The following is a 26407-nucleotide window of genomic DNA, read 5'->3' as shown; positions in this document are numbered from 1 at the left end:
GGAGGTAGTTTCATTGTAATACCACTGTCACATGGCAAATACAGTGTCATTTACAATGCATGACATGTGTTCATGATGTTATGTGTTTATTGTCACATGTCAACAAATGAGATTTCGTGCAAACAATGTCTCCAGTCTGTTGAGTTTGTAGAAATTATTTTCAGTCCTTTCGGAATTGAACATACATAGTTTTGAAGCCAAGGGCTTTTTAAAAGTAGCGCTAGTGATTCACCCTTTTTCATTGGTAACTGAAATAGCTTCTTGATCTACTATAATTGCTCATTCATAGGTGTTTTTCTTTACATTGTTGCTTTATTTGGCTCATTTTAAAAATTTAGTTTCTGTTCTTCAACTGTGACAGATTGTGAAAAGAATTGTGAAAAAAAAAGATAAGTATATAATATTTAATACTATATTTATCATTGGGAGTAATCATTTTCATGGTACATACACACATGATAAACGTAACTTATCCTAGTTTTTTTTTTTTTACCGGAGCTAATGACACGAGAAACTACGGTAATTGTCACCATTGTGGAGTGATAATTGTTTTTTGACGTGCGACAGGACATAGCAAAAATGACATTAATCTCCTGAGGTCATTTGCTTTAAGTGATGTTGCATATAATGCACACTCTCTGAAAACTCATTATAACAAAATCACACTTGCCACAAAAATACTTTATATCCTAAAATTTGTGATAAACATATCTTTAGCACTGTGCCTATGACAGAGCCATTCTTCACTTTCTTCGTTATAGCCGATAACTCGTTATATCTGGGTTCGTGCTGTCGAGGTTTGAGGGACAACACCTGTTCAGTAACAATGTGCCTGCTGTTGGGACTGCTTAGTAGCGGCACTGTTTGAGCAGATAAACGTTCACAGACTAACTCTCGCAGCTTGTCTACACTTTTCAATGCTTGCAATGCTCTTAGAGTAAAGATTGTACAAACGGTTTACAACTGTTACAAGATACCAAAAAGCTGTGCTAGGAATTTTCTAATGTTATTCACGGTGCTTTTGAAAGAATGGGAATGTTGCACGTAATTTAAGATAAGGTAAGATTATGTTTGTCCACCTTTTTGTTCCAGTGTTTTGACTGTTATGGAAATGCTATCACATGCTGCCTAGCAACTAGTTACACTGCTATATAACATCCACTGCAATCACGTGCCATGCACTGCCGCTGTACTGCTATGCACATAGAACACCTATGGCATGCTCCCAAGTGATGACGTAGGGTTGTTGTTTTACAGTTTGTTTATACAATCGCAGTTGGCTAAATTGTTTTGAAAACATGCAGTCATACAAATTTGAGCCTTCTTTTTTTCCAGTTGCAGTTTAAACTATGATTTAACTGTGACGGCTCGCCCCGCCGCGGTGGTCTAGTGGCTAAGGTACTCGGCTGCTGACCCGCAGGGCGCGGGTTCGAATCCCGGCTGCGGCCGCTGCATTTCCGATGGAGGCGGAAATGTTGTAGGCCCGTGTACTCAGATTTGGGTGCACGTTAAAGAACCCCAGGTGGTCGAAATTTCCGGAGCCCTCCACTACGGCGTCTCTCATAATCATATAGTGGTTTTGGGACGTTAAACCCCACATATCAATCAATCAACTGTGACGGCACTCATGCTGCATTTGTTGAGTTGTGCTGTCTTAATTTTGCCCCTCAACATTCACCAGTCACTGATGTACTATTAACGTTCCCATCGTCATTACCTGGCAACGAGACAAAACCTTATTGGAACCATGTGGTCACGTGTGTTGTTCAAGTCTGAGAACAAACTTTGTACACATTGCCATATAGTGTTAGAATGACATACTAGAATGTGACGAAGCCTGTCCCCAATTTCGAGCACAGAACCGGCGCGCCGAGATAAGGCCGGAAGAAGAGGGTTTTATGGTGAGTTATCGGGGGCACTTTTTTTTCTGGTTATTTGTGGCCCGTCACGTGCGCAGCCTCCTTGCACACTTGTCGCTGTGTCACGTAGCTGCTGCTGCCGTCGTCACTGTCAGGTGCACTCTTGTTTTTGTGTCACGCCAGCCGGTCACGTCACCGTGTCGTACGCGCCACGCTTCTTTCATTGATGCACTCGGGGGTGGCTGGTACTCTGTTGCATGACTCGCGCTCATACTTCGACACGCAGTTGAGGCCGTTCTTTCAAGTTGCGGCACTCCTGCAAAACTTCATTTGGCCCTTTTTTTTTTTTTTTCGGGATAGACACACTGGTGAATGCATGTATTTTAAGCCAGCTATGATGTACACAACAGCAAGAAATGTTTACGTTTCTGCGGCAGGCCATACAGATAGCCTTGACGGCATTTTGCCAAATAACACTGCAGCCTATGCCACTGACAGTAAACACCTAACACTTACAAACACTTAAATGACACTGAGCGCCAATGTGTATACTGGTGCTCCTAGCGAATTCTTTCAGAATGGGGGCTTCACTCCTGTGTTTTATACATATAGTTCGTAATATCAGCTTAATGAAATCATGGCACGGTATTCAACGCACAGTAGTTGAAGAAACATTAATTTAAGAATTGATAAACCGAATTTCTTTTTTCTCATTTCTGAAATTTAGCACTGGGAGAAAATTTTTCTTGGCAAGAAAACATTAATACGCTAACAAAGAAAATATAACTGCACTGAAGTGTGTGTATAAGCAAAGTATTTACAAGGAGATAAGTAAGAGACCGAGGCTTTACAGTGTCGAAGATAACAGAAAAAGACCTCAATCTCTTTTTTGTTTTTCGAAATTTGGTGACACAAGACTTTAATCTTCACTCTATCTGCATTATCTTCAGTTCACACATAGCCTTTGAATATTGCATTGCAGTGATATTTTTTACACTAGCTGCTAACACCACGCAACCTCTCGCACATTGCGGAGCATGAAATGTTGCGCGATGCTTCAGCACTATAGTTTTTAATGTCATCACACCTTACTCATTCTTCCGCACATGTGTGATCAGTTACTCGCAGGGATTTAGTTCGTTCTTACTTTTGTGTAATGTCTCAAATGCTGTATAAAGCTTGTTATTGTAACTTTTTCTCAGACAAGTAGATAATTACTGACAGTTTGCCAGACTCTCGGCTTAACAAACTTGTATGTGAGCAACTCAGCAGATGACAACATGCAAGTACTTGCAATTTTATCTGAGCAGCAGTTTTGGATTCATTGTGAACAAACCTGTTTCACGCCTGGGTCTATTTGAACATAAGTACTGAGAGGGAGCCGGTTGTGTAACTATAGTTGTTCAACTTCAATTTAATTTCGCATGTTCCGGAACATTATTAAGCGCTATTAAAAGCAAGGGGAGAGTAACAATTTCTATAATGAAAAAAAGAAGAGGCTACTAACAGGTATTTTCTAGCAGAACAGTTCTAGTTGCGGCGTGGAAACACAAACATACCATCTAGTGTCAGTCTATACTCTTTTCATGGCAGATATTTTAGACCATGAGCCAGCTCGCATGATGCCCATAAATATGAATGTGAAATATTTTTAGGGAGATGTACATTAACATGCCAGTGAAACCTTCATTGGATGTTCTTATGTTATGTACGTCATCACTCGTCAAACGGGTTGCAAAATCTCGATTTTCTGAAATTGGTTGTCCATGGTGCAAGACAGTGATCGTAAGATATGGAGAAAGGGAGCTCCATAGGAAAAAAGTGCAGATTACCTATTGTTTCAGTTTTAAATTTTTTATAAGAAATAAACAGTACATACATTGCACTTTTCCCAATTTCATCTCTTTTTTTTTTCTGCACCTTGCTATAGTTGTCTCGTGCAGTACACTAATATAACTGGCTGTGGCATACTAGTGCAAAAAAATACTTGAACACAAAAATACACATTACGATAATACATCTTAGCCAATTATGCACGACTTACTAGCTCAACAAATAGTTATTTTAGTGAATTAAAGTGGCCCTGCAATACCTTTTGAGCACTGTCAGAAAACACGGCCAATCAGAAGTCAAGGCTCTCGAGAACATGCGAACCAAATATTATAAAGCAGTTCACGGCCTGGAATCTAGAATAAATTCTCAGAGTCAGCTAAAAATTGCTGTCTCTTCCCTTAACAAATGATGCTACAAGCCCAAAAATCACTCATAACAGCCATTGTATCAGCCATTGGCTGATTTGAGATGAGCATGGCGTGTTCGGTCACTACTGGAGCCTCCGCTCGAGGCCGCAACTTGTTCGTGTGTGCGGGCGATCGCAGTGAAAAGCGGTGTATTCATAGGAAAAAGAGAGAAAGAAAAAAATGTGTCACGACGTATTTTCTTGCCCTGTGCCATCCCCACCTTTTTAGTTGCGAGCGCTTTCGTCGGGACGAGAAAAGAGAGAATTCAAAAGCGCCGTGTGACTAATTTTGTGACTCCACTTGTACTGGACTGATTCTAAAAATTTTTGTGGAGGTGAATTCGTTAGGCAATGAGCTCCTTTAGTAAATCTATTCCATGGCTACTCGAAAAACTGCTGCAGGGCCTCTCTAACTATTCTCTAACTAAGAAATCGGATTGCTTTCAGAAAAGAACTTTTTTGCATTTTTTTACACGGGTCTGTTAAACTCACCGAAACTTCATAAATTTATGAAAAAATAAGCTTTTACTACAAAGTGACTTTGAGGTCCTAGCGAGAATTCTACTGTGCCATACTATATATTTGATTAATCGCGCGAAACGTAGCAATTTGCCAGTGTGCAGCAACTAGCTATGAACTATCGTACATCATCTTGAACTACTGTTTCTCATCCACAGGAGTTCGTGGCTTACAAACAGTGAACATGTCCACATTACCGTCAGGTCTATCTACACTTGACCATATTTTTTGACTTTTTACTTGACTTTTTTGTACGTTCAAGGTTTTCTGATGGTGTTAAACTTCAAATACTCAAGCATGGATACCTGTGGAGATGAAAAACATTTAGTTCTATTGTTCAGAACAACTGCATAAACAAATTATTTCAAACACATGTGGAGCATATCATGGCAGTTAAGTCACTACGATTTCTACGCAGTGGCATATTTTTACGAATGTTGAGTCGTCACTCGATATGCGAGTTAGGTCTGTGCTGTGGTGAACCTTAACTATGAGCACATATTGAGAGAGATGTTCGTACAATCCAGCTAAGACGTCTTCTGTTTTTTTTTTTCCTCTCTCCCTCTTTCTCTTCCTTGAAAACCTCCCCTTCTATAGCCACGTGTCATCAGCCGGGTAATTAAAAAACATTTTCTCTGGTGCACACTTTTATGCCCCCCTGCATCACCCTTTTCTTCACTGCCGTAGCCTGCACACTTTTGTTTTGCCGATGCGTAGATGAGTGCATGAGATGGAGCATGTATGGTTGTTGAGTTCTCTGATCTGCCCTGCATTTTGTTGTTAGCCTGCCTGCGTAATGTATCCGAATTTGAAAGTAATGTTTTTCTTGCTTGCTATATTTTTCTTTTGTTAGTGTTTTTAAGGAACTGTACACTCAATTTTTGGCTTTTTAGATAGGGTAAAGTATTGGGAAGACGCATGTGGCTTTCGAAGTTTTGGGGCTTGGAACCTGAAAAACACTGAACTTTGTTGAAGCCTTTATTTGCCGAACAGAGTTTGGACACGTATTGCCGCATTCATGTAATTTAACTTTCAGACCGAGCTATACATCTAACTCATTTCACTTCCAAGCAGCGTTCTTGGAACAGATAAAAAAGCAGTTCTTGGTATGACCAGAAAAATGGCAATATTTCACACCTCCTATGTTATCTAAAATTCTGCAAATAACTTTAATTCATTCATAGAATATGCTGGTTGTGTTTCTAGTTTTAGACACTGCATAGTTTCCTATCGAAAATAGATTTCTTTAGCACTTCACTTCAATCACTGTCTTAATATGACAGCACATTTTTTGTGTTTCTAAAAATAGTGGATGTTATTAGTTTTGAAAATTTTAGGCAGCAGCTGCATTTTTTCTTGATTGGTGGATTGTCTTTCGGTATAATCTCAATATAAATTGATAATTGAGTCTTGTTAATGCAACTATTGAGTCTTGTTATTGACTGTTGCATTCTAATGCAACAGTCAATAAATGATCTAGGCATGCATGAATATTCTGGAACTTATAATATTTCAATGAGAACTACAGTATTCAAATTTGCTTCAACATGATTTTAAAGCACAGTGAAAATGAGCATATATAGACTGCACGTAACTTTTTGTAAAGCTGGTTTTGCTGCAGTGAAGAAATGCTCTACCGTGATTTTACCTATCCGGGGAAAAACTGCGCAGCTACAGTGCCCCACTCCAAGGTTAAATGAACGTATTATCCTCACATCAATTGATAATTTTTAAACTTTGAAAGCTGGTTATACCGGCTAATATGCTCTTAAGTAAAATTTAAAATGTAACATACATTGGTTAGTACTTGCATTCTACTGAAAGTCAAATCCTGCAGCTATTCAAAGTTGTTTTGACTTCTCCATCAACGAAAAAGAATCACACTTGCATACGCCTCGTTTCAGTTTTCATATGTACTGTGTAGATTAGTTGAGTCGAAACAAATATGCTCACATTTTTTATAATATTTGACATATACTATTTGAATTCGAATAAAAATTATTTGGCTAAGTTACTATTTATGTCAAATTCAATTGGAACATAAAATTTACTTTGCATTTCTATAAATTTATTGCATTTTATCTAAATTTACTTTGCATTTGCATAAATTTATTGCATTTTGTCTGTTAGTTTTGGAGGAAGGAACTATACAATCCCCAAATCCGCCTGTGTGGTGATTCTCAAATGTTGTCATAGTTGAAGTTTTTGCACTGTCCTGTAGATTGCTGGCTATAATTTTTTTAAGAACAAAAGGGTTCGGTATTTCGAGCCTGCTTATCTGAGACATCACAAATAAGTTTGTGTCTAACCGTTTTCTCATGGTGTCTAGCAAAAGATAATAAAATTTCCTCACAGACCAAGCGGAATGCCCTTTCTGGACACCTTCGACTTGCATAGCGATAGGGGGCGACTACTTACTATATCTGTCTATAAATATATGCCACTTAGTCATAAAGAGGGCTAGTGCATGGTTTTTCTGCAAACTGGTTTCTTGGCTGAGTGTGCATTTACATGTGTCTGCGTGTATCTATGTGTGTGTGTGTGTGTGAATGTGATGTAGTGGCGTGCTTTTTGTGTCACGGCTGTGCTGTTGCCTGTAGTTGTAGTCTTTTGTCTGCATTAGGACTGGCTACATTTTGCTGCGTAGCGTCGGACTTCGAGACACTCGTTTGCCCTGTATAAGGTGCAACTGCTAAGGCCAAACTTCAGCATCGTTAGCTTTGTTGTTTGTGTAGCGAACGAGAAGTAGCTATCATTTTGTGTTGCTTATTGTTAAGTCTGCGTGGTGCAGGCTAAAAGTACTTTAGAGCAGTTGAAAGGGGGTGGTTGTTTCGATCAGTAATCGGGCATTAGCTGTCAGAATGGTTTGTAAACTATTTGCAGTGATTGTGCTGCAAGTTTAGTATGCAGCGTTATCAGGCATATCCGAATAAAACGCCTGATTGCCAGAAAATACGTTGGCAGGCGCATTGGTGTAGAAGCACTTATAATAGCTAGACAGAGCAAAAGGAGTTATTATGAATCACCACATAAAATTTTGTGCAGACCCCACTAGGACAGTGGTGTAATCCAGTACATTCAGTTTAAAGGAAACCAGGCTCACTTTGGCCTCGGCTCAATAAATTAATTATTGCTTTCAAATATATGTAGGTGTGACCTCACTATATAAGTTAATTATCTTTTTATTTGTTTTCTTATGCAGCCAGGGGACTTTATTTTTAAAAGCGGGACAGTTGACTTGTCTGTGTTGTGGGAAGCAATAGGAAGCTAATGTAGAACATTCGCTCAGGGCTATCGCACTCAAACGCTTACTTCTTGAACAAGTTTTCTCTTGTGTGTAAAGTCTGTCTTTTTCTTGAGTGAATGAATGAAATGAGCCATTCCTTAACTACTTCCACGAAATTGTGATCTCATAATAATGTCTTATTCTAGAAATTATTCTTCCTGCTGAGGGAATCGGATGCTCTGTTCAGTTTCAGTAATGTGCAAGACTCGTGTCTTGCTAGTTTTGTTCTCTAATTCTATTCACGGTACCGTGTGCAGCATTGATGCCAGTTGGCCCTTTCCTGTTGCTGGCTTCCCCGCCTGGCATGTAGCCGTAGAACCATCTTGTTGTGGCATGCGGCTGCTTGTAGGTTGAACACCAGGGCAGCGCTCTCAACCTCGTTACTCGTGTAGCCTTTCACAACATCTTAAACTCAAATGGTTAGGGAGCACATGCGAAGCCTGAATGGTTAACTGTGTTTCAGATTTCATTTTTGTTGCCTACATTTAGCAGCTTTTATTAAAGAAGCTTGTTTTTTTTTGTTTTTCTATGCTTAATTATATAATGCTGATGCGAAGTTGCATTTAAAAACAGTGCATAAAATAATTGTTGAGTCTCTTGTGATACTCTCAAGTCCTCATGGGTATTAGAATACACATTAATTACACGTATTAAGATAACTGAAATAAGCGTAATCTAAAGAAAAGGGGGAACTGACAGTGTAGCAGCGGATCCTGCATCATCTGCCTTAACTTTCTTTGTGCTGTCAGCATCTTTATAGGAAGCCACTCTTCACATTTGCTAAGCTTAACTTTCTGTGCTTGCGTATTTTCACATGTGCACAGTTTGTGAGGGCACTCCAATGTCTCAAAAATAGCAGTGCATTGTAAAAAATCGAGACTTCTACAGTGCAAGGCAAGAATGCCCTTTCTTTTTTTCTTGATTGGAAGTTTTTTTTTTTTTTTACTGCTGCTATCAACAGTACAACATTAGTAGTGGTTCATTCTCCACTTGCAGGTTGTAGCGCAATACGAGTTTGAGACTGCCGCTCTGGAGTAGTGTGCCTTCTGTGTGAGCACTTTTGTGTCCTGCCTTGCTGCTTCTTGCCGCAACGGCTTTGCACCCGTCACTCCACAGCCTTGCGTGTTTCTTGTTTTGATTTGAGAGGATGCTCAAGGGATGTGATTTTGTTGGTGTCGAAAGTTTAGGCAACAAGCAAGTTGTAAAATAAGGAGTGTTTTTTCAATTTGGCAAATCATTAGTCTATTCAACTGTTTTACTGGCTACTGGTGCGGAATACATCGTAATTCCATATATTTTTTCAGAGCTCGTGCTCCTTGCACATTGGACAAGATTAAGTAGAAGTAAAAATTTGTACATGCTATGAAAAAAGTATTTGTTATGACATTAATGACCGATTGGTGTTCTGTGTAAGGTGATTCTGCTTCTATAGACTGCAGTATCTAGTTTAAAACATTCTTTTTGATGCCATGGTGTGCATTACACTCTTAAAAAATGTAATTTTGCACGGGAAGGGCACCGACAGCTTATAACAATAACATATTTTCGTAATGTCAATTAACGGATTCGGCTGAATGCTGTGTCTAGTCACCCTTGAGTGACTAAATAATGCAGTAATATTTTTTAGCCTGCTGTTGAACAAATTACCATATTTTCAAGTGTGTGATTTTAATTTACTGTTATACACTGCACAGCAGAAGAGTCAGTTTGGAAATTTAGCTAAGGCCATGGCCAAAAAAGAGAATTAATGGAAAAATGGAGCGCAGCACCGCTCAGAAAACAGTACTTGAGCATCCTCTTCTCACATTTCGTATTCTCGCCACTTCCCTGCCATGACTTTTTCGAAGATAGTGTGCTATACCTTGTTCTGACGACAGCACATTGGTGCGCACTCTACGTGCGGTCCCTGTGCGTGCTCCTTGTTCCAGCCCCACGTCAGGATATGGGACTCGGTCAGCCTCAACACGTTGCACGTCATCGGAGTTGGCGACTTTGAGCGAGCAGTCAGCTGCATTGCATTCTCCAAAATGGTGAGTGCACTTTTTAACAGCCCGCGCCTTGCAAACCACTGCCCATTGTGCTTCCTAATCTCGCAACCATTTCAGGGTGAAAGCTTTGGATTGTGAAGTTCAAGTTACGGCCTGTGTATGTTAGCACAGAGACGAGGCGATTTTTCAGAGTTAGTAAAGTTACGTTTAATTGGGTGAACTTGTGCCCATAAAAGAACTGTGAAAGACTATTTTCCAGCAGTGAAGCAATGTACGTGGTCAAGTTTTGGCGAGTTTGGTCAAGTTTGGTCTTTTATAACCACGACGCCAAAAATACTAAGACACAGAAGCCTCCCAGCGCGTTATCAGTCAATAATGTGGCTGCACTGTCTTATCAAGCGCATGTCCAACCATAGCCTCTTTTATCAGATGCCTGAGGAGTGGCTCGAACTCCGATTGGAACCAACCTGCTTCACGTTTCAAGCAAACGAAGCGAGCTGGCGCTCGCAGCGGACACTACAATCACATCATCTACTAAGCGTGCTTTGTTCATGGCCCATAGGGGCGCATGAGTTGAGAGTTCTTTGACACCAGATAATGTGTGCAGCTGTTCTGGAGATAATGCAAGATGCTGTGATTATTGGGTTGTCTGCTGCACGTGGCGCTAGCAACTGGCACTAGTGGGAAGGAGGAAAGGGAAAGGGTTTAGAACCTTGTTTTTCGTTCATGTGGCGGGCATCTAGTCCGGCATACAATAGACTAACCTGCGAATGGCCTGCTAGTGCTCTGATGCTGTAAATAGGTTGGCAGCAGTACTGCGCAAACAAGCAAACATTTATATAAATGCATGGAGTAATATATCTCATAATTAGAAAAATCCCACAGCTGAAAATTTTGCTAGTTTATATATGGTCATCTGTCTTGTCCAGCTATCTCCTACTCCGTCCATGTTTGCTTGCTTAGCTTCTTGTGTCATGAACTCATATGAACTACCTTCACAATGTGTCTCTATATAAATATAAATGCATGCTGGCGAGTTTCACCCATTTATCAAATTCCAACAACTGTTGTCCTCACTGTCACTGTGCTCGAGTTGTTGTTTCTTTTGCTGCAAACACCAGCAAACAGTTGCAAACAACTGTCATTCAGCAAACAGTTGCATTTTTCACCTGTGCTTCGGCTGGTCTGTTTTTTCACTGTCACCACATTCTGACACAGAAATGCTTTACTCCTTTGGTCTGCTGTAATTAATCTGGAAAAAGAGTAGCTATGCAATAGGCTGTTGATAAAGAGGGTCGTCAGCTTTGTGCTGTAATAAGAAATAAACATTCCAAACTTATCAATGCAGGGACATGTGGAATGTGGCTTTTTGCGAAGTTATATACAACTGCACCAATCAACATTGTGCCTGCTTCATGTTGGCTTTGCCTTGTGATGTACTGGCACTGAAAGCTCATTCCTGAGACGCGTTCGTTTCTTCCTTTCTCAATAGACATTGCTTGGTCAAGACACAACTACAGTCTCCATTCTCATGGCATTGCACATTGGTAATTTATACATGGCAGCCAAGTATCGACAATGCCTGCCACAAGGCACAATTACAGTCGCCATTCTCATGGCATTGCACATTGGTAATTTATACATGGCAGCCAAGTATGGACAATGCCTGCCACAAGGCCAAACCCCATTTCTTTCAATATTGAATTTTCTCCTTTGAATGCAACAAAGATATACAGCGGAACTTCGATTATACGTCCCCCGGTCCTGCGACGACCTGCGTATTACGACGAATTGGCTTGGTCCCGGCAAAACCCCCATAGAACTAATGTATTGAACACCTCAATTCTACGACGCAATTTTACGCCGGCCCCGCCAAATACGACGCTTAGCTGGACTGTCCGGGAAAAAAAAAAAACCTGGGATGACGCACACAGGCTGCCACGCAAGAACACTGCGGCCGGATGAAAAAAAAGTCTGGAAACCGAGGAACCGAGTTCGTTCCTCCGCACATTCTAGCACACTATTCGCGCTGCCACCGCTGCCACCACAGGGCCTCTTCAATTTTTCGACACGCAGTCGGCCATAGCTAGCCAGAGCCATCGTTGTCCAGAGCCAGCCGGAGTGCATTCATTTTGCTTAAGCGCATTGCACTGCGCACTTCCGTTGGGGCCTTTTTTTTTGTTTTGTTTTCTGCCTTCTTTTGGGTGGTTTTGTAGTGACAGCTGTTTGCAGGTAACATGGCAGATGATTTCGAGCTTGCTTTCTAGTATGCGATAACTTTCACTAGATTTCGCGTCGTTGTACCGGACGTGTTGAACGGCGATTGTTGAGCCTGTCTACGTTTGAGACAGCCACGGGAACCGGAACTAGCTGCTGTCTAGCTACCAGAGGGCTAGACAGCAGCTAGTTCCGGTTCTGCTGCCAGAGTTCGGCAACCTGGAGCTGCCTGAATTCTTCGCGGACTATGTTGGTGCCGACGACGACGTTGCAGTGAGCAGTGCAGTGTCGCTGGATGACATTATCGAAACTGTGCGTCCTGACACTGCGGGAACTTCCGACGAGGAAGAGATGGATGACACTGTAGAGGCTAGTGTGTCCGTTCCGACGTACGCGGACGTGTTGTGCTACGTCGACAACATTCGGCGGTTTGCTTGCGCACGCGACGAGATCGGCGACTTGCTGCCAGATGTCGCAGCTCTCGAAAGAAAGCTGATGCATCGTGGCTGGGCAAACTCGCAGAAAAAAAATCATAGATTTTTTTGAAAAGGTGAGAATAAAGATTTGTTCACACCTCCGATAAAATGCGTGGTTGTCATTTTTTCAGGTAACTTAATCTACCTTCATCGGAGCAGCGTAAATTTGTGCCCCGGACTTTCTTACGCATTATGTGACAACTGTTGTGGGGCAACAACGACCATCAGTGCCTATATTTTTGGTTTTTCGATTATACGACGCCCGGATTATACGACGATTTTGGTGGTACCCTGAAAGTCGTATAATCGAAGTTCCACTGTATATACTAGTCGCCATTCCTGCGGATCAGTGGCCAAGGTGACCACTGCAAGAGTGGGAAGTGGACATATTCACTTCAGATGGAATCATTAGCTGCCGTCGCGGGTCTACAATCAGTGGGATCTGCGGGAGCCTCTGTTGTTCGGGGCCTCTAGTTGCGAAATTGTACATTTAGGCCAAGTAGCGACGATGCCTGCCACGAAACACCGTGGCAGGGAAGCAAGATCTCATTCCTTTTTCATTCTTTTGCATTTTCTTTCTTGGGATCAGCGTGCTTATATAGTTCCGTAACTGTGTACCAGTCACCATTCCTGTGGATCAATGGCCAAGGTGCTCGCCACCGCAGAAGTGGGAGGTGGACAGGCTCACTCTCGTAAGAACTGAAAATGCATTACGTGCCGTCGTGGGTCTTAAACCGGTGGGATCTGGGCTGGTCTCAGCTATGCTGGGCCTCTAGTTGCGAAGTTGTACATTTGGACCAAGTAGCGACGATGCCTGCCACGAGACACCGTGGCAGGGAAGCAAGATCTCATTCCTTTTTCATTCTTTTGCATTTTCTTTCTTGGGATCAGCGTGCTTATATAGTTCCGTAACTGTGTACCAGTCACCATTCCTGTGGATCAATGGCCAAGGTGCTCGCCACCGCAGGAGTGGGAGGTGGACAGGCTCACTCTCGTAAAGAATGCAAATGCGTTACCTGCCGTTGTGGGTCTTAAACCGGTGGGATCTGGGCTGGTCTCAGTTGTTCTGGGCCTGTAGTTGCGAAGTTGTACATTTGGACCAAGTAGCGACGATGCCTGCCACGAGACACCGTGGCAGGGAAGCAAGATCTCATTCCTTTTTCATTCTTTTGCATTTTCTTTCTTTGGATCAGCGTGCTTATATAGTTCCGCAACTGTGTACCAGTCACCATTCCTGTGGATCAATGGCCAAGGTGCTCGCCACCGCAGAAGTGGGAGGTGGACAGGCTCACTCTCGTAAAGAATGCAAATGCGTTACCTGCCGTTGTGGGTCTTAAACCGGTGGGATCTGGGCTGGTCTCAGTTGTTCTGGGCCTCTAGTTGCGAAGTTGTACATTTGGACCAAGTAGCGACGATGCCTGCCACGAGACACCGTGGCAGGGAAGCAAGATCTCATTCCTTTTTCATTCTTTTGCATTTTCTTTCTTTGGATCAGCGTGCTTATAGAGTTCCGTAACTGTGTACCAGTCACCATTCCTGTGGATCAATGGCCAAGGTGCTCGCCACCGCAGGAGTGGGAGGTGGACAGGCTCACTCTCGTAAAGAATGCAAATGCGTTACCTGCCGTCGTGGGTCTTAAACCGGTGGGATCTGGGCTGGTCTCAGTTGTTCTGGGCCTCTAGTTGCGAAGTTGTACATTTGGACCAAGTAGCGACGATGCCTGCCACGAGACACCGTGGCAGGGAAGCAAGATCTCATTCCTTTTTCATTCTTTTGCATTTTCTTTCTTTGGATCAGCGTGCTTATAGAGTTCCGTAACTGTGTACCAGTCACCATTCCTGTGGATCAATGGCCAAGGTGCTCGCCACCGCAGAAGTGGGAGGTGGACAGGCTCACTCTCATAAGAACTTAAAATGCGTTACCTGCCGTCGTGGGTCTTAAACCGGTGGGATCTGGGCTGGTCTCAGTTGTTCTGGGCCTTTAGTTGCGAAGTTGTACATTTGGACCAAGTAGCGACGATGCCTGCCACGAGACACCGTGGCAGGGAAGCAAGATCTCATTCCTTTTTCATTCTTTTGCATTTTCTTTCTTGGGATCAGCGTGCTTATATAGTTCCGTAACTGTGTACCAGTCACCATTCCTGTGGATCAATGGCCAAGGTGCTCGCCACCGCAGGAGTGGGAGGTGGACAGGCTCACTCTCGTAAAGAATGCAAATGCGTTACCTGCCGTCGTGGGTCTTAAACCGGTGGGATCTGGGCTGGTCTCAGTTGTTCTGGGCCTCTAGTTGCGAAGTTGTACATTTGGACCAAGTAGCGACGATGCCTGCCACGAGACACCGTGGCAGGGAAGCAAGATCTCATTCCTTTTTCATTCTTTTGCATTTTCTTTCTTGGGATCAGCGTGCTTATATAGTTCCGTAACTGTGTACCAGTCACCATTCCTGTGGATCAATGGCCAAGGTGCTCGCCACCGCAGAAGTGGGAGGTGGACAGGCTCACTCTCGTAAGAACTGAAAATGCGTTACCTGCCATTGTGGGTCTTAAACCGGTGGGATCTGGGCTGGTCTCAGTTGTTCTGGGCCTCTAGTTGCGAAGTTGTACATTTGGACCAAGTAGCGACGATGCCTGCCACGAGACACCGTGGCAGGGAAGCAAGATCTCATTCCTTTTTCATTCTTTTGCATTTTCTTTCTTGGGATCAGCGTGCTTATATAGTTTCGTAACTGTGTACCAGTCACCATTCCTGTGGATCAATGGCCAAGGTGCTCGCCACCGCAGAAGCGGGAGGAGGACAGGCTCACTCTCGTAAGGAATGCAAATGCGTTACCTGCCGTTATGGGTCTTGAACCGGTGGGATCTAGGCTGGTCTCAGTTGTTTGAGAGCTCTAGTCATGAAGTTGTTCATTTAGGCCAAGTAGGAAGGACACATGCCAGGAGATGTTGTGGCTGGGAAGCAGGATCCCATTTCTTTCTGTTTCTTTTATTTTCTCTCTTGCATGCAGCCTGCATATATAGTTTCGTAATTGTATTGTTCTGAAATTGTAAACACTCCAATCAGTCAAAGGTCCTGCTTTTAGGGCTTATGACCTGGTTATTGGGGGTATAAAGAGAAGAGGGAGCTATTTCTGACATAGTTTGAGAATTAATTCTAAGTTCCACTAGTTTTAGGGCTTATGACGTGGTTATTGGGGTTAATGTTCTTACTTATATAGAGAACAGGAAGCTACTTCTAACTAAATTTGAGAATTAATTCTGAATTCTAAGCTGAAAGCTGCAGTACAATGTTCGGCTTGAGTGTTATCAGCAACCTTGACTACCAATTTGCAGCGTTTACTCACCATGCTGAAAAACTCAGAGCCCCTTCAAGTAATTAAGGTACTCAGCATGTCTAAGTTTGTGTTCTTCTCTTTTGTAGGATGGTGGCTCCATCCTGTGTGCAGTGGACGACTCGAACGAACACACCATCTCCCTATGGGACTGGCAACGGGGAGAGAAAGGTGTCAAGATTACAGAGACTAAGGTACGAGTGGCCTCTTCCTGGTTATATTCTTTGCTCTTTGGCCATTGCCATTAGCCCCGTAATTATAGAGGCAATCACCTGGCTAATTCCTAGGGGCTGACGTATCGGTTGCCTGAACTGCACGACAAAAGTGCAGACGATTCAGTGTTGGTCCTTTTGGTATGCCAGCAGAAGTCGGCTGTGGTAGAACCGAGAATTGATAACAAATCCGAGATTGCACACTCAGCGTTTATGCAATGCAATACTACACCAATCACAAGATACTCAGAATACACTCAAAACAACAAACACAAACAACACGCGCTACAATGAAATCTCGTGTATTAACTAACTAAGACCCTTATAGACTTAAATGTTTGTCAAAGGTATTCACTGTTCACTCCAAAGTTCTTGGAACAAAGCTTGAATACTTCTGTTCAAGAAAACACTCACTCAAACTCCAGCGCCGGTTGTCGTTCCACTGCGTCTGAGGTTTCCCTTCCAGGGAACTCTCGCGTCATCAAATAACCGCACTTCAATACCAAAACTTCTTCTCCGGCAACACCTCGGCCACTCACGCGCTGCTATTGCAGATCACGTCTTCGCCCGCTGGCGGAAGAAACTCACTTCTTCTCCTGCTTAGTCTCTGTAGAACAAGCCTTCGCCTGCTGGCGGAAAACACTACTTCATCTCCTGCCTCGTGTTCCTCCGCCGGCTGCTTATATACGCTCGCCCTGGGTTCTCGGAAGTTTCATCAGCGCGCCGCACAGCCAAAGCTGGGGAAGGGGGTGGGACCTTTCTCGAAATCTCCGCGACCCCTGATGCAACTAGGGCGTGATTTACCCCTTCCTTCTCGATATTTCTAGAGATCGCTCGACGATAGATGCGAGATGGTTGGTTGGCGTGGCGGCGGCGTTTTTGAATGGGAGAAGAGGCGCGTGCGCAAAATTTTTTGATGTTTTTTTTCCGTTACGCCGGCCTCTGTTGCATCTGCTTGGTGCCTGGTTTTCACGTAGCCTTAATGACATGCTTTGGCCGCAAATAAAACACACACAAAGTAAAGGAACACTCAACGACAAGCGCAAGTGTTCCTTTACTTTGTGTGTATGTTATTTGTGGCCAAAGCATGTCCTTAAGCAAGTACCAACTAGGCCAACAATCAGTATTGTTACAATATATTTTATGTAGCCATTAAAAATTGGAGCCATGCACTTTCTTGAGCGCTCGTTTGGGACAGCTGTGCAGTCACTGTGGCTACTTTTGCCTACAAATCTCGCTTGTATTGTACACCATGTTTGTGCTACTAAAGGTGTTCGAAGATGACCTTCACAACTTTGATCATATGACCCCTTCTGGCACAAACCATGATGGAGTGTGTGCCAAGGTGTCAGATCCAGACAGCATAATTCCAAGGCACTTGCAATTGTATTGCAGGAAAGACGAGGTGTTGATATTGGAAATTGAAAAGCTTGTCATTCTTTGTTGGATACAACCTTATATAGAACAAACGGACAATCAACCCAAGGAAGGTATACACTATTTTCCAAATGTCCTCAAGTTCCGTCATCTTGGAATGATAACATTGCACTTTCATAGCTGAATCAAATAAACACACAGTGCTACGGTGAATCCAGATGCACAGAAATGCTTCATCTGGTACATTCAGCATTTCATGACATTGATCATCTCATATTCAACATAGGAGACCGATCGCTCGTCACTCCAAGATGACGGAACCCTCAGGTTGAAAATAATATTGTGTATAGGAGACATTATTAGTAGTAATTACGGTATAAAATGTGGAGAAATTGACACGTACAAACAGACAAGCTGCCATCGTCGGGAACATCTGTAACATTTGAACGATGTGTTTCATGCTCTACAAATTGAGCTATGACTGGGGTTGTTCTTTTTTGAAGTGAAGCTAGCTTAGCATACCCTGGGCTGTCATTGTAGTAGTAGTAGTAGCAGCTTTTAGGCGTTGCAGGCCTCAAACATGGCGTTCCTCTGACTTGCACCCCACAAGTAGAGTTATCGTCATAGTAGTAGTAGTAGTAGTAGTAGTAATGGTGTCGTATGACGATTAATTATGAAAGCAGTGACGACTTGGCAGTCAGAGTAGCCCTGGCCCGACAGGAATGCAGACATCGTGCAAGGCAATGACTGCAGAAACTTATCCTCTTCCTCTTACTCACTACAATAGTAGTAAAAGTCATGCAGGTCACTTGACTTATGAGGCGAGTGAATCAAGAAATAGAATGAAATGATAACTATGGCTTTTGGTACAAAATGACATTGAATTTGCACTTTCAATAATTGTATTAATTGGAAACCTAAATTATTTGTATTAAATAAAAGCTAGACATCTGGCTGGGTCCAAGGATCATGTAGATAACTAGGAGTGTACGTATGTTTTGGGACGATTCTAGCTTCATCAGCTGCAAGCCACACGGCGCGAGGTGTATTGACATTGTGTGATCTCGCTAGCCAATCACATACACTCAACACTCAACGAACTTACAGCTTTGCTTTCCGACGGTTCTGAAATTATTCTTTGTTCAGTCCCACAAGGAACGTGATGGAAGGTTCCCGCTGTGCAGGGATGTAAGGGTGGTCTAGATAGTATTGTTTTCTTTCTTTTTGGCAGAGTGCCTCAGATGCAGTTTTGGCCGTGGAGTTCCACCCGATGGACCGGCACACCCTGGTGACGCTTGGCAAAGGCCACATCCACTTTTGGGACATGGAGGGTGGAACGCTTGCCAAGAAGCTCGGAATCTTTGAGGTACCTTGACTGGCGCCCACCGCGTTGAGCTTGTTTTTTCCATAAATTGGCAGTGTCTTTTTCGTTGTCTTCGGTTTGTTGGGTGTTTGCATGCTGTCACCATTGGGATTCTATAAGGAAATTGAGGTGGGTCTTCTAGTAAAAGCTTTTTATGGTGGGCTTATTCATCCAAAGCATGCATATAAAGAGTACTTGGCTTTACAGAACTGATTATGTGTACAAAAAAAAAAAAGACATTCGTAAAACGAACTTAAGCAATAAGTGTAAAATGGAATGAATGAATTATGAGATGCACGATTTGGAAAAAAAAAAAAAAAAAACATTTGTAAGAGTACGGTAGGTTCTCAGTTAATGAAAATCTTTTAAATAGAATGGCTGGTTAATAAACAGAAAAACTACATTCATTATGATTGGCTTTTTTTACTCGTATTTGGCAATTTTCTAATGCTGCTCGTGGTAAATGGAACGCATATTCCGAGTATGTCCAGGTTCTGTTTAATGAAGGAGTACCGAAAATAATTCGTGTGCTTGCATTCTATAAAGTATGAAAGAAAATCTTTTTTGTATAGGTTACACCTGAAGAAAAAAGGATTAAAGAATGCATGCAAATTATAAGGAGGAATTCACATTACCTGTTTGCTGTTGAAATTCTTCCTGTTCTGTACATGTTACATTTGTCACAAAAAGTTGTAACCCGCATAAAAACATGTTCATTATATTCACTATTAATTATGAGCACACAGTCATCCCTTGAAAATAATTATAAAAATATTTTAGACTTATTTTGTTTTTTCAGATTATTTTTGATATATGTGATCATTTCATAGAGCTTAATATTTCTCTAATGAAGTCTAATAGGCTAAGTTCATTATCCAGAACTACATATAGTTTATATACCACATAATGGGCATTTTATTCACTTAGGTTTAAAATCATTTTACTTAGCAGATGTACTATCAAACTAACTTGAAGTTACTATAGAAAAGGAAAAGCATATTTCATTATTTCTAAGAGTAATGAGGTGGCTAATTTATCTAACGTTTGTTGCATTTGTCAGGTAACATCATTGGGCATATCTAGAAGACTTTTACAAGTCTTAGCAAATAGGATCGTCACTAAGACAAAACTACTTGAAGTGATACTATAACCACGTAAGTAGACCCCAGGCCCTCATAGCATATAATTATGCAGTGTATCAGGAATACTCATCAACTGTATCATTTGTGTATAACGCAGACAAAGTTTGTTTATTACATTGGCAATATAATTTGTTAATTCAAACTTTCTCTCTCTGAAGGTATGTTCGGCTAGCTTTCAACCTGACAAAAGGTCAATGCCATGGAGACTTTTAGAACAGTATGTTACGTTACAAAAACAAGGCTTTCATGAGATGAAAAAGTAATAAACATCAGAGAAGGCACCCATGGGGTCACTTTTTAGTAAAGCTCAGATTGCACCAGAAAACACGCAGGTTTCTTGCTAATAATCACATCAGCCAGTTTTACAAAGCAATGCACTCGCAAATAATTTATTTTAGAATGACAGCTGACTTCGAGAGGAGACACTAACAGACAGAATAGCATAAAAAGGTGATATGGTAACACAGATTCAAGTTCATAAATGGCAGTAAATTGGTATTGCCACCAAAAAAAAATTTAATGGCGAATTAACCGTCACTGATCGGTTACTGCTATTCCAGAGAGATGGCAAAAAGTGCAAACAAAACAGCAATAAATAGGCAAGATGATTTTTTTTTTTTTTTGTGGACTGTCCTCTCCAATACAAAAGGAATTAGCTCTGCGCTGTACCATGCTTGCACCCTGGTTGATGTTATCCTGATCACCCACGCATGTGAACTTCCTCTGGCATTGTCCTCGCATGATCACGTCACATCCTGTCCTGCACGCACATCCTTCTTCTGCTGTGTCCCCACCCTGTTCTTCCTTTGTCCTTCGCTGCCGCTGCTGCTGCTGCTGTCAATCACGGCAGAAGGATGGTCCAGGAAGTGGCGATACTACTGTCACAAGCAGATACCTGGTGGTAAGTTTGGTGTATCACTGAATTGCTGAGAGCCCCGCTGCGGTGGTCTGGTGGCTAATGTACTCTGCGGCTGATTCACAAGTCGCGAGAGCATATCCCGACTTCAGCGGCTGCATTTTCAATGTAGGCGAAAATGCTGTCTGCACATGAACTGTACCAGATATAGGTGCACGTTAAAGAACCCCAGGTGGTCGAAATTTCCGGAGCCCTCCACTATGGCGTCTTTCATAATTGTATCGTGAATTTGGGACGTTAAACCCCACATATCATTCGATAAATCAATATCAACCTGGTGGGAGGCTCTTGTTATGGTTTTGATCTTTTCAAATGTGTGGTGATGTGACAGAATTAAAATTTTGAGAAAGATGACCTTTAGAAAGCTGCAGTTTTTCAGAAGCTGCACGTTTTAGACGTCGTTCATAGGTGTCAAAAACATTATCTTCACTCTGTTTCAGTCACCACTTTAAGCCATAGCTGTCACTGCCAACTTTTGTGCACTGATGTGAGGCCACCTTGCACACTGAAATTTTCATTTAGCCCATTTTCTCTACACTAGCATCAAATTTTCTGTATTCTTTCAATGGGTTTTCGGGAAAATATGTTTAACTTTTGCATACATTAGGTTGGGGTGTGCACTCATTTGATTTTATTTATTTAGAAATACTGCAGGCCAATGCTTTGGCCCAAGCAGGATGGTTATTACAACAAAAGAGAAAACAAAATAAAAGAAAATATATTCATACACGCGAGTACAATTCAATACGAAATGAACATAATGCGTAAAAAAGAGGCAGCAATCAGCCCTTGACTTCAGCAAAAATTCACAAGAAACAGTGGTGTGCCAAGGCAGCCATGACCTTTCCTTATGGCTCCAGGTCAATGAGATCACTCAGCTCACCAGTACAAACTTGGCAGAGTTGCACCGGAATGTTCTCTCGGGTTGAAGCTGAAACATTTGACCGAAATTTTGTCATTTTATTAGTGACAGCAATAAGAGTAAGTTTATATATCCCCTAAGAAAAAGCAGGCAATGTTGGACAATGCATTATTTCAATATCAAGCCAGTTGTCACTGCCTTTACACTAGCTCTATACATCATACTCAGCTGGTGTCCTGTGGTTCACTCTCTTTTTCTTGCTACGCCGCATAGGTTCCATGTAACATTGAGGGATGGCAGTGACTGTTTCTGAAGAAGGGCGAACGGTGCGCAGTTAAGAAGATGAGCAGTTCTGGTACACTGAGAAATGCTTTGGCTTGCTTCCTTGTTAACACACGAGTCTTGCACCGAGCTCAAAAGAAAGAGTTTCGTGTCACTCAGTGGTCGTTGCCTTGCAGAAGAGCAACAAGCCCAAGTACGTCCTCTGCATGACCTTCACCGAGCTTGGCGAGCTGCTAACCGGCGACTCCAACGGAAACATCATGGTCTGGCAAAGGGGTGAGCTCTGATGTTACTACGCTCAATTGGGAAAATCAACGCAGAAGCCCTTAAAGTTATTCTACGAAGCATGCACAGTATGATTTTGTGCATTAATGGTGCAACAACATCCTTTAGCCAGGAGGGGGCTCTGTGGGCCCATTTAATGAGATATTAACAGCGAAGTCGCTTGAGGCGAGCATTGGTCCGCGATAGGTGAACGAAAATGATCGTCATTAACCGGCACACATTTTCTTCCTCTTCCTCGTCTTCTGCTTTGCCCCAGAACATGCCTTGCTGATTTCTCTGGTGTGTACTGTAGAGTTCGGTGAGTTGGTGCGTGATAAATTTGTATTGCTATAGCGTATCTCAGCTTGGGCGTGAAGAAAAGATGCAACAGCGAAGAAAGGAAATACAGACAACAGGATGAATGCTAATCCTGCTGTCTGTATTTTCTTTCTTTTTCGCTGTTGCATTTTTTATTGCTGTAGCAACACGATTTTCTCCAATGTGGGACGCAATAACTTTGATGGGCAAGGGAGCGAGTACAAAGAGAGCGAAGAGAAACAAGAAAGTCCTTGATTGAAAAAATTCCTGGTGAGGCCAGGTTCGAATCTGGGTATCTACGATACGGAGTTGAGCATTTTAACCTCTCAGCTATCCAGGCACGCTAGCAAAGCATGGGGAGAGGAACGGGCCACGTGGTAACATGTGGCCCTTTCCTTGTATAGCTTGGAGTAGCAGAGGAGCTGGCAAAGGGAAGTGACATCAAAAAAGAGGCTAATGAGTAGGCGGAGGGGAGAGAGTAAAGCAAAGTGTGTAGAGAAATCAGAAAAATAGAAATTCAGAGAAAGAGAGAAATAGATGAGAGAAAAAAGTGAAAAGTGCAAGAGAGAGAGAGAGTGAAGTGGCGAGAAATAAACAGAGACACAAAACAAATCAAAAGAACACATAGAGGAAAAGAAAGATAGTAAGAGAAAACTAAAGATGAAGCAAAGCAGGCTGCCCAGCCAAGCACTTCCTTCAGGGTTTGCTCCACCAGTGCAAGGCTGCTTTCATTTTTGTTAGCCTAAAGTAACTGTAAAGTTAGGGTACTCATCTTCATTTGCGCTAGGAAGTTCCGTAAAGCTAGTTTTTGGGCACCGAGTGAAACTACAGGAAGACGTAAGCTCTACAGAACTTTGGGAAGCACGATGGATATACGACTCGCGTACGTGTTGCTGCTATTGGCATATGTCGTAAATAGTTGCCTACTGGGAAAGAAATGCAAAACTCAATTGCCAATTGAAGGACAGTGAGTAAATGTTTAGTGAATGTCGCATGTGGCAATTACGCTGACTGCATTACCTTCTAGCTACATAGTTAAGCAGTGCTAACACTCATATTTAAGCTGTGCTTTTCTGTGATCAGAAGTAGTCATGCTCCGTTTTCGTGCTTACACTGAAATATTTCTTGCATATATGAGTGGGTGACGCATTATGCACTTTTTTTTATTCTTTTATGATTAGCTCTAGAAGGGTTTGAATTAGCTGCATATAGCTTTATATCTGTTTGTTATTTTAGCTGATTTCGTAATTTTACTTTCATCTAGCTTTTGTTTCATAATTGGCCTTATACTGTTGCTTGTACTGCACCATGTTTGCTTCATAAGTTTCTGAAGTGACACATCTGCGGCTACAGCTACGAAATGCACTTTACAGGGCAGCAGTGGTTTATTGTTGGTAAATGAAGAAATAAAATCTCCTAATAGGTACTGAACGTGCGCATTCAATAGGGCGAGGAAACACCGGAATGCACCGATCATTTGAATGATGCGTACCTCAATCCGTTCAGGCTCCAACAAGGTGTGCCGGACTGTAGTGGGTGCCCATGACGGTCCACTGTTCTCCATCTGCGCCATGAAGGATGGCACGATAGTCACGGGTGGTGCGAAAGACCGCAAGGTGGTCCAGTGGGACTCCAGCCTCACGAGGACGGGACAGGAGGCCAAGGTGAGGGAAGGGTTTAAGCAGCTGTGCATAACGCCAACCGTTTCAAATTATAGAACGAAAATTCAGTGGCAATTTACCGTTAAGTGCGAAAAAAACTTTTGCATCATCTTAATTATTTCTGCTTATCTTCACTTAACCTCACATTCAGCCCCAACCAGCATTACCCGATGCTGGTAGTGTGTAAGTAAATGAAGTTGGTGGCTCCGCACGAGCTATGCAGTTCTTGTTTCAGTGTAATTCATAATTCAAATACATTAACAATACACCAATTTATTTTTCGTTATTCAAGAAAGGTCAGGGAAATAAAACCTGTCAGAGAGCTAATACTGTGCGTGGTTTGCAGGGGCAATCTATTGTTGTGCTCTGCGTAAAAATGTGTGCACTGTGATGACGAAGAGTGACTCCAGGTTTCGAGCGCACAGGCGGTTTGTTCTTGAGAAGAAGATAAGAATAGAACAGCTGTCTCTCAGCAAGGGTTCTGTCTCTGTCCGGTTCATTAGAATACTTACACAATTTTTTTTTTATAACAACCTTCTGGTTCTGTAAGAAACATTGCCTTAGATTGCCCCAGTGGGCATTTCGTCATCTTGGCCCTTTCCTTTGCAGCTTCCAGACATGGCTGGTGGGATTCGAACCCTCGCCCAGGGCAAAGGCAGCATGCTGCTCATCGGGACGACCCGCAACTCGATTCTCCAGGGGACATTCAGCCTCAACTTCTCCACTGTAGTGCAGGTGGGAGGCCGTGGAGAGAGCCTGTAGATTTGCTGTGGCAGTGTAAAAATATGCTAGCAGAACTTACCTAACAAGTGTAGATGTTTATAGGATTTGTAATTGCGATTTGAAGTTCTTCTCTTTTATCATCCTAAATTCTTTCGTTTCACAATACCACACCAGCTTCAATCGTTCATGTCTCGATACTCCTCGCTCAGTGCACATTTTTTACTCTTTGATTGATTGATCACTTGATTGATTGATTGGTTGTGCACCAGTTTGCTACAAGCGTTTTGATTGTTGATCAGACTAAAACTGGGACTGTTTTTGAAGGTGATATTTGTATCGTAGGTGCAGAATTGAGGAGTTAATGATGTTAGTTCACTTGCATCGTTATTGTGCTCACTAAAAATTAACATAATCAGACACTCTAGTATTCCAGTTAATCTCATGAACTGCAGAAGATATTTTGCTACCATCTTAATAAGATGGTGCTTCAGAATATTTTATACAAGTACTGCAACAATTCAGCAATGGCGAATTCAGCTAGAGCACTGCGTAATCTGGCTGAATGTTCCCTCACATGGTGCACAGATATAAAGCACTTCAGAAGTTCTTAGCGCGTCAAAGCTAACTCTTTCGCAAAGCATTGTGTCATGGGGCTTGCTGTTTGCAGGGCCACACGGAAGAGATATGGGCACTGGCGGTTCATCCAACACAGAACCAGTTTGTGACAGGCGGCTACGACTGCCAGGTGCATCTGTGGGACACCCTGTCGCACTCGGTTGTCTGGAGTCGTGACCTGGGCGTGAGTGTTCCCCTAATAGTGTCATGCAGAAAAACTAGGCTTGTGCGAACATTTGAATGCTTTAAATATTTGATACAAATAGTATTGTATTTGAACTCGTTTCGGTTCAAACTTAAGTTATTGAAAATTTCGAAGTATTCACAATGAACGGATAAGTGTAGTATATTAAAGAGGCACTGGCACAAAATATCGCGGCCGAGATAGCCGGTGGGGTCGATTCTCAGGAACATTCGTATATCATCTGCGAAATATCAACAGCGGATCTGGCTGGGAAGGTACTTCAAAAGATTTTTGAAGTTTGCGGGAGCCCTCAACTCCATCGTGCCATTGACACCATCCAAGAAAACCCTTCGAGGACCCCCTACACTCCCTCACATCACCACGCTGCAGTCAACAAAACAAGTTATGGTGACGTCATAACCGGCATTTTTCTTTTGCCGCGTTTGTTCTCGCAGTCTATATTTCTCGGCAGCTGGTTGCGAGTGCGTTCCCGTGGCGCACGCTTAGAAATTTTTGTGTTTGGCGACATTGCAGTCCCGTTTCCTATTCGAAAGCAATTCTTGATGCATATCGTGAG

At 42.5% G+C, this 26407-nt stretch overlaps 1 protein-coding gene across 14 annotated transcripts in view; it reads left to right on the top strand.

The window, feature by feature from the left end:
* Positions 1 to 26407, top strand: part of LOC119167419 (echinoderm microtubule-associated protein-like 2) — a 218094-nt gene that overhangs the window by 169285 nt on the left and 22402 nt on the right. For 5 of the 14 annotated variants that reach the window (XM_075866424.1, XM_075866431.1, XM_075866422.1 and 2 more), the window contains 10 exons: positions 1860 to 1901; positions 5215 to 5232; positions 9781 to 9933; positions 16001 to 16105; positions 18732 to 18866; positions 20856 to 20906; positions 22242 to 22341; positions 24154 to 24311; positions 24918 to 25043; positions 25699 to 25830. In XM_075866424.1, the coding sequence (XP_075722539.1) occupies positions 1860 to 1901; positions 5215 to 5232; positions 9781 to 9933; positions 16001 to 16105; positions 18732 to 18866; positions 20856 to 20906; positions 22242 to 22341; positions 24154 to 24311; positions 24918 to 25043; positions 25699 to 25830 (1020 nt within the window). The remainder of the gene's footprint in view (positions 1 to 1859; positions 1902 to 5214; positions 5233 to 9780; positions 9934 to 16000; positions 16106 to 18731; positions 18867 to 20855; positions 20907 to 22241; positions 22342 to 24153; positions 24312 to 24917; positions 25044 to 25698; positions 25831 to 26407) is intronic. The other 9 variants (XM_075866426.1, XM_075866423.1, XM_075866430.1 and 6 more) reach the window with 9 other exon arrangements.

The sequence above is a fragment of the Rhipicephalus microplus genome, chromosome 6 (assembly GCF_043290135.1).
Source record: "Rhipicephalus microplus isolate Deutch F79 chromosome 6, USDA_Rmic, whole genome shotgun sequence".
In the NCBI taxonomy this organism is placed as follows: Eukaryota; Metazoa; Arthropoda; class Arachnida; order Ixodida; family Ixodidae; genus Rhipicephalus; species Rhipicephalus microplus.
This window is presented reverse-complemented; position numbering and strand designations above follow the sequence as displayed.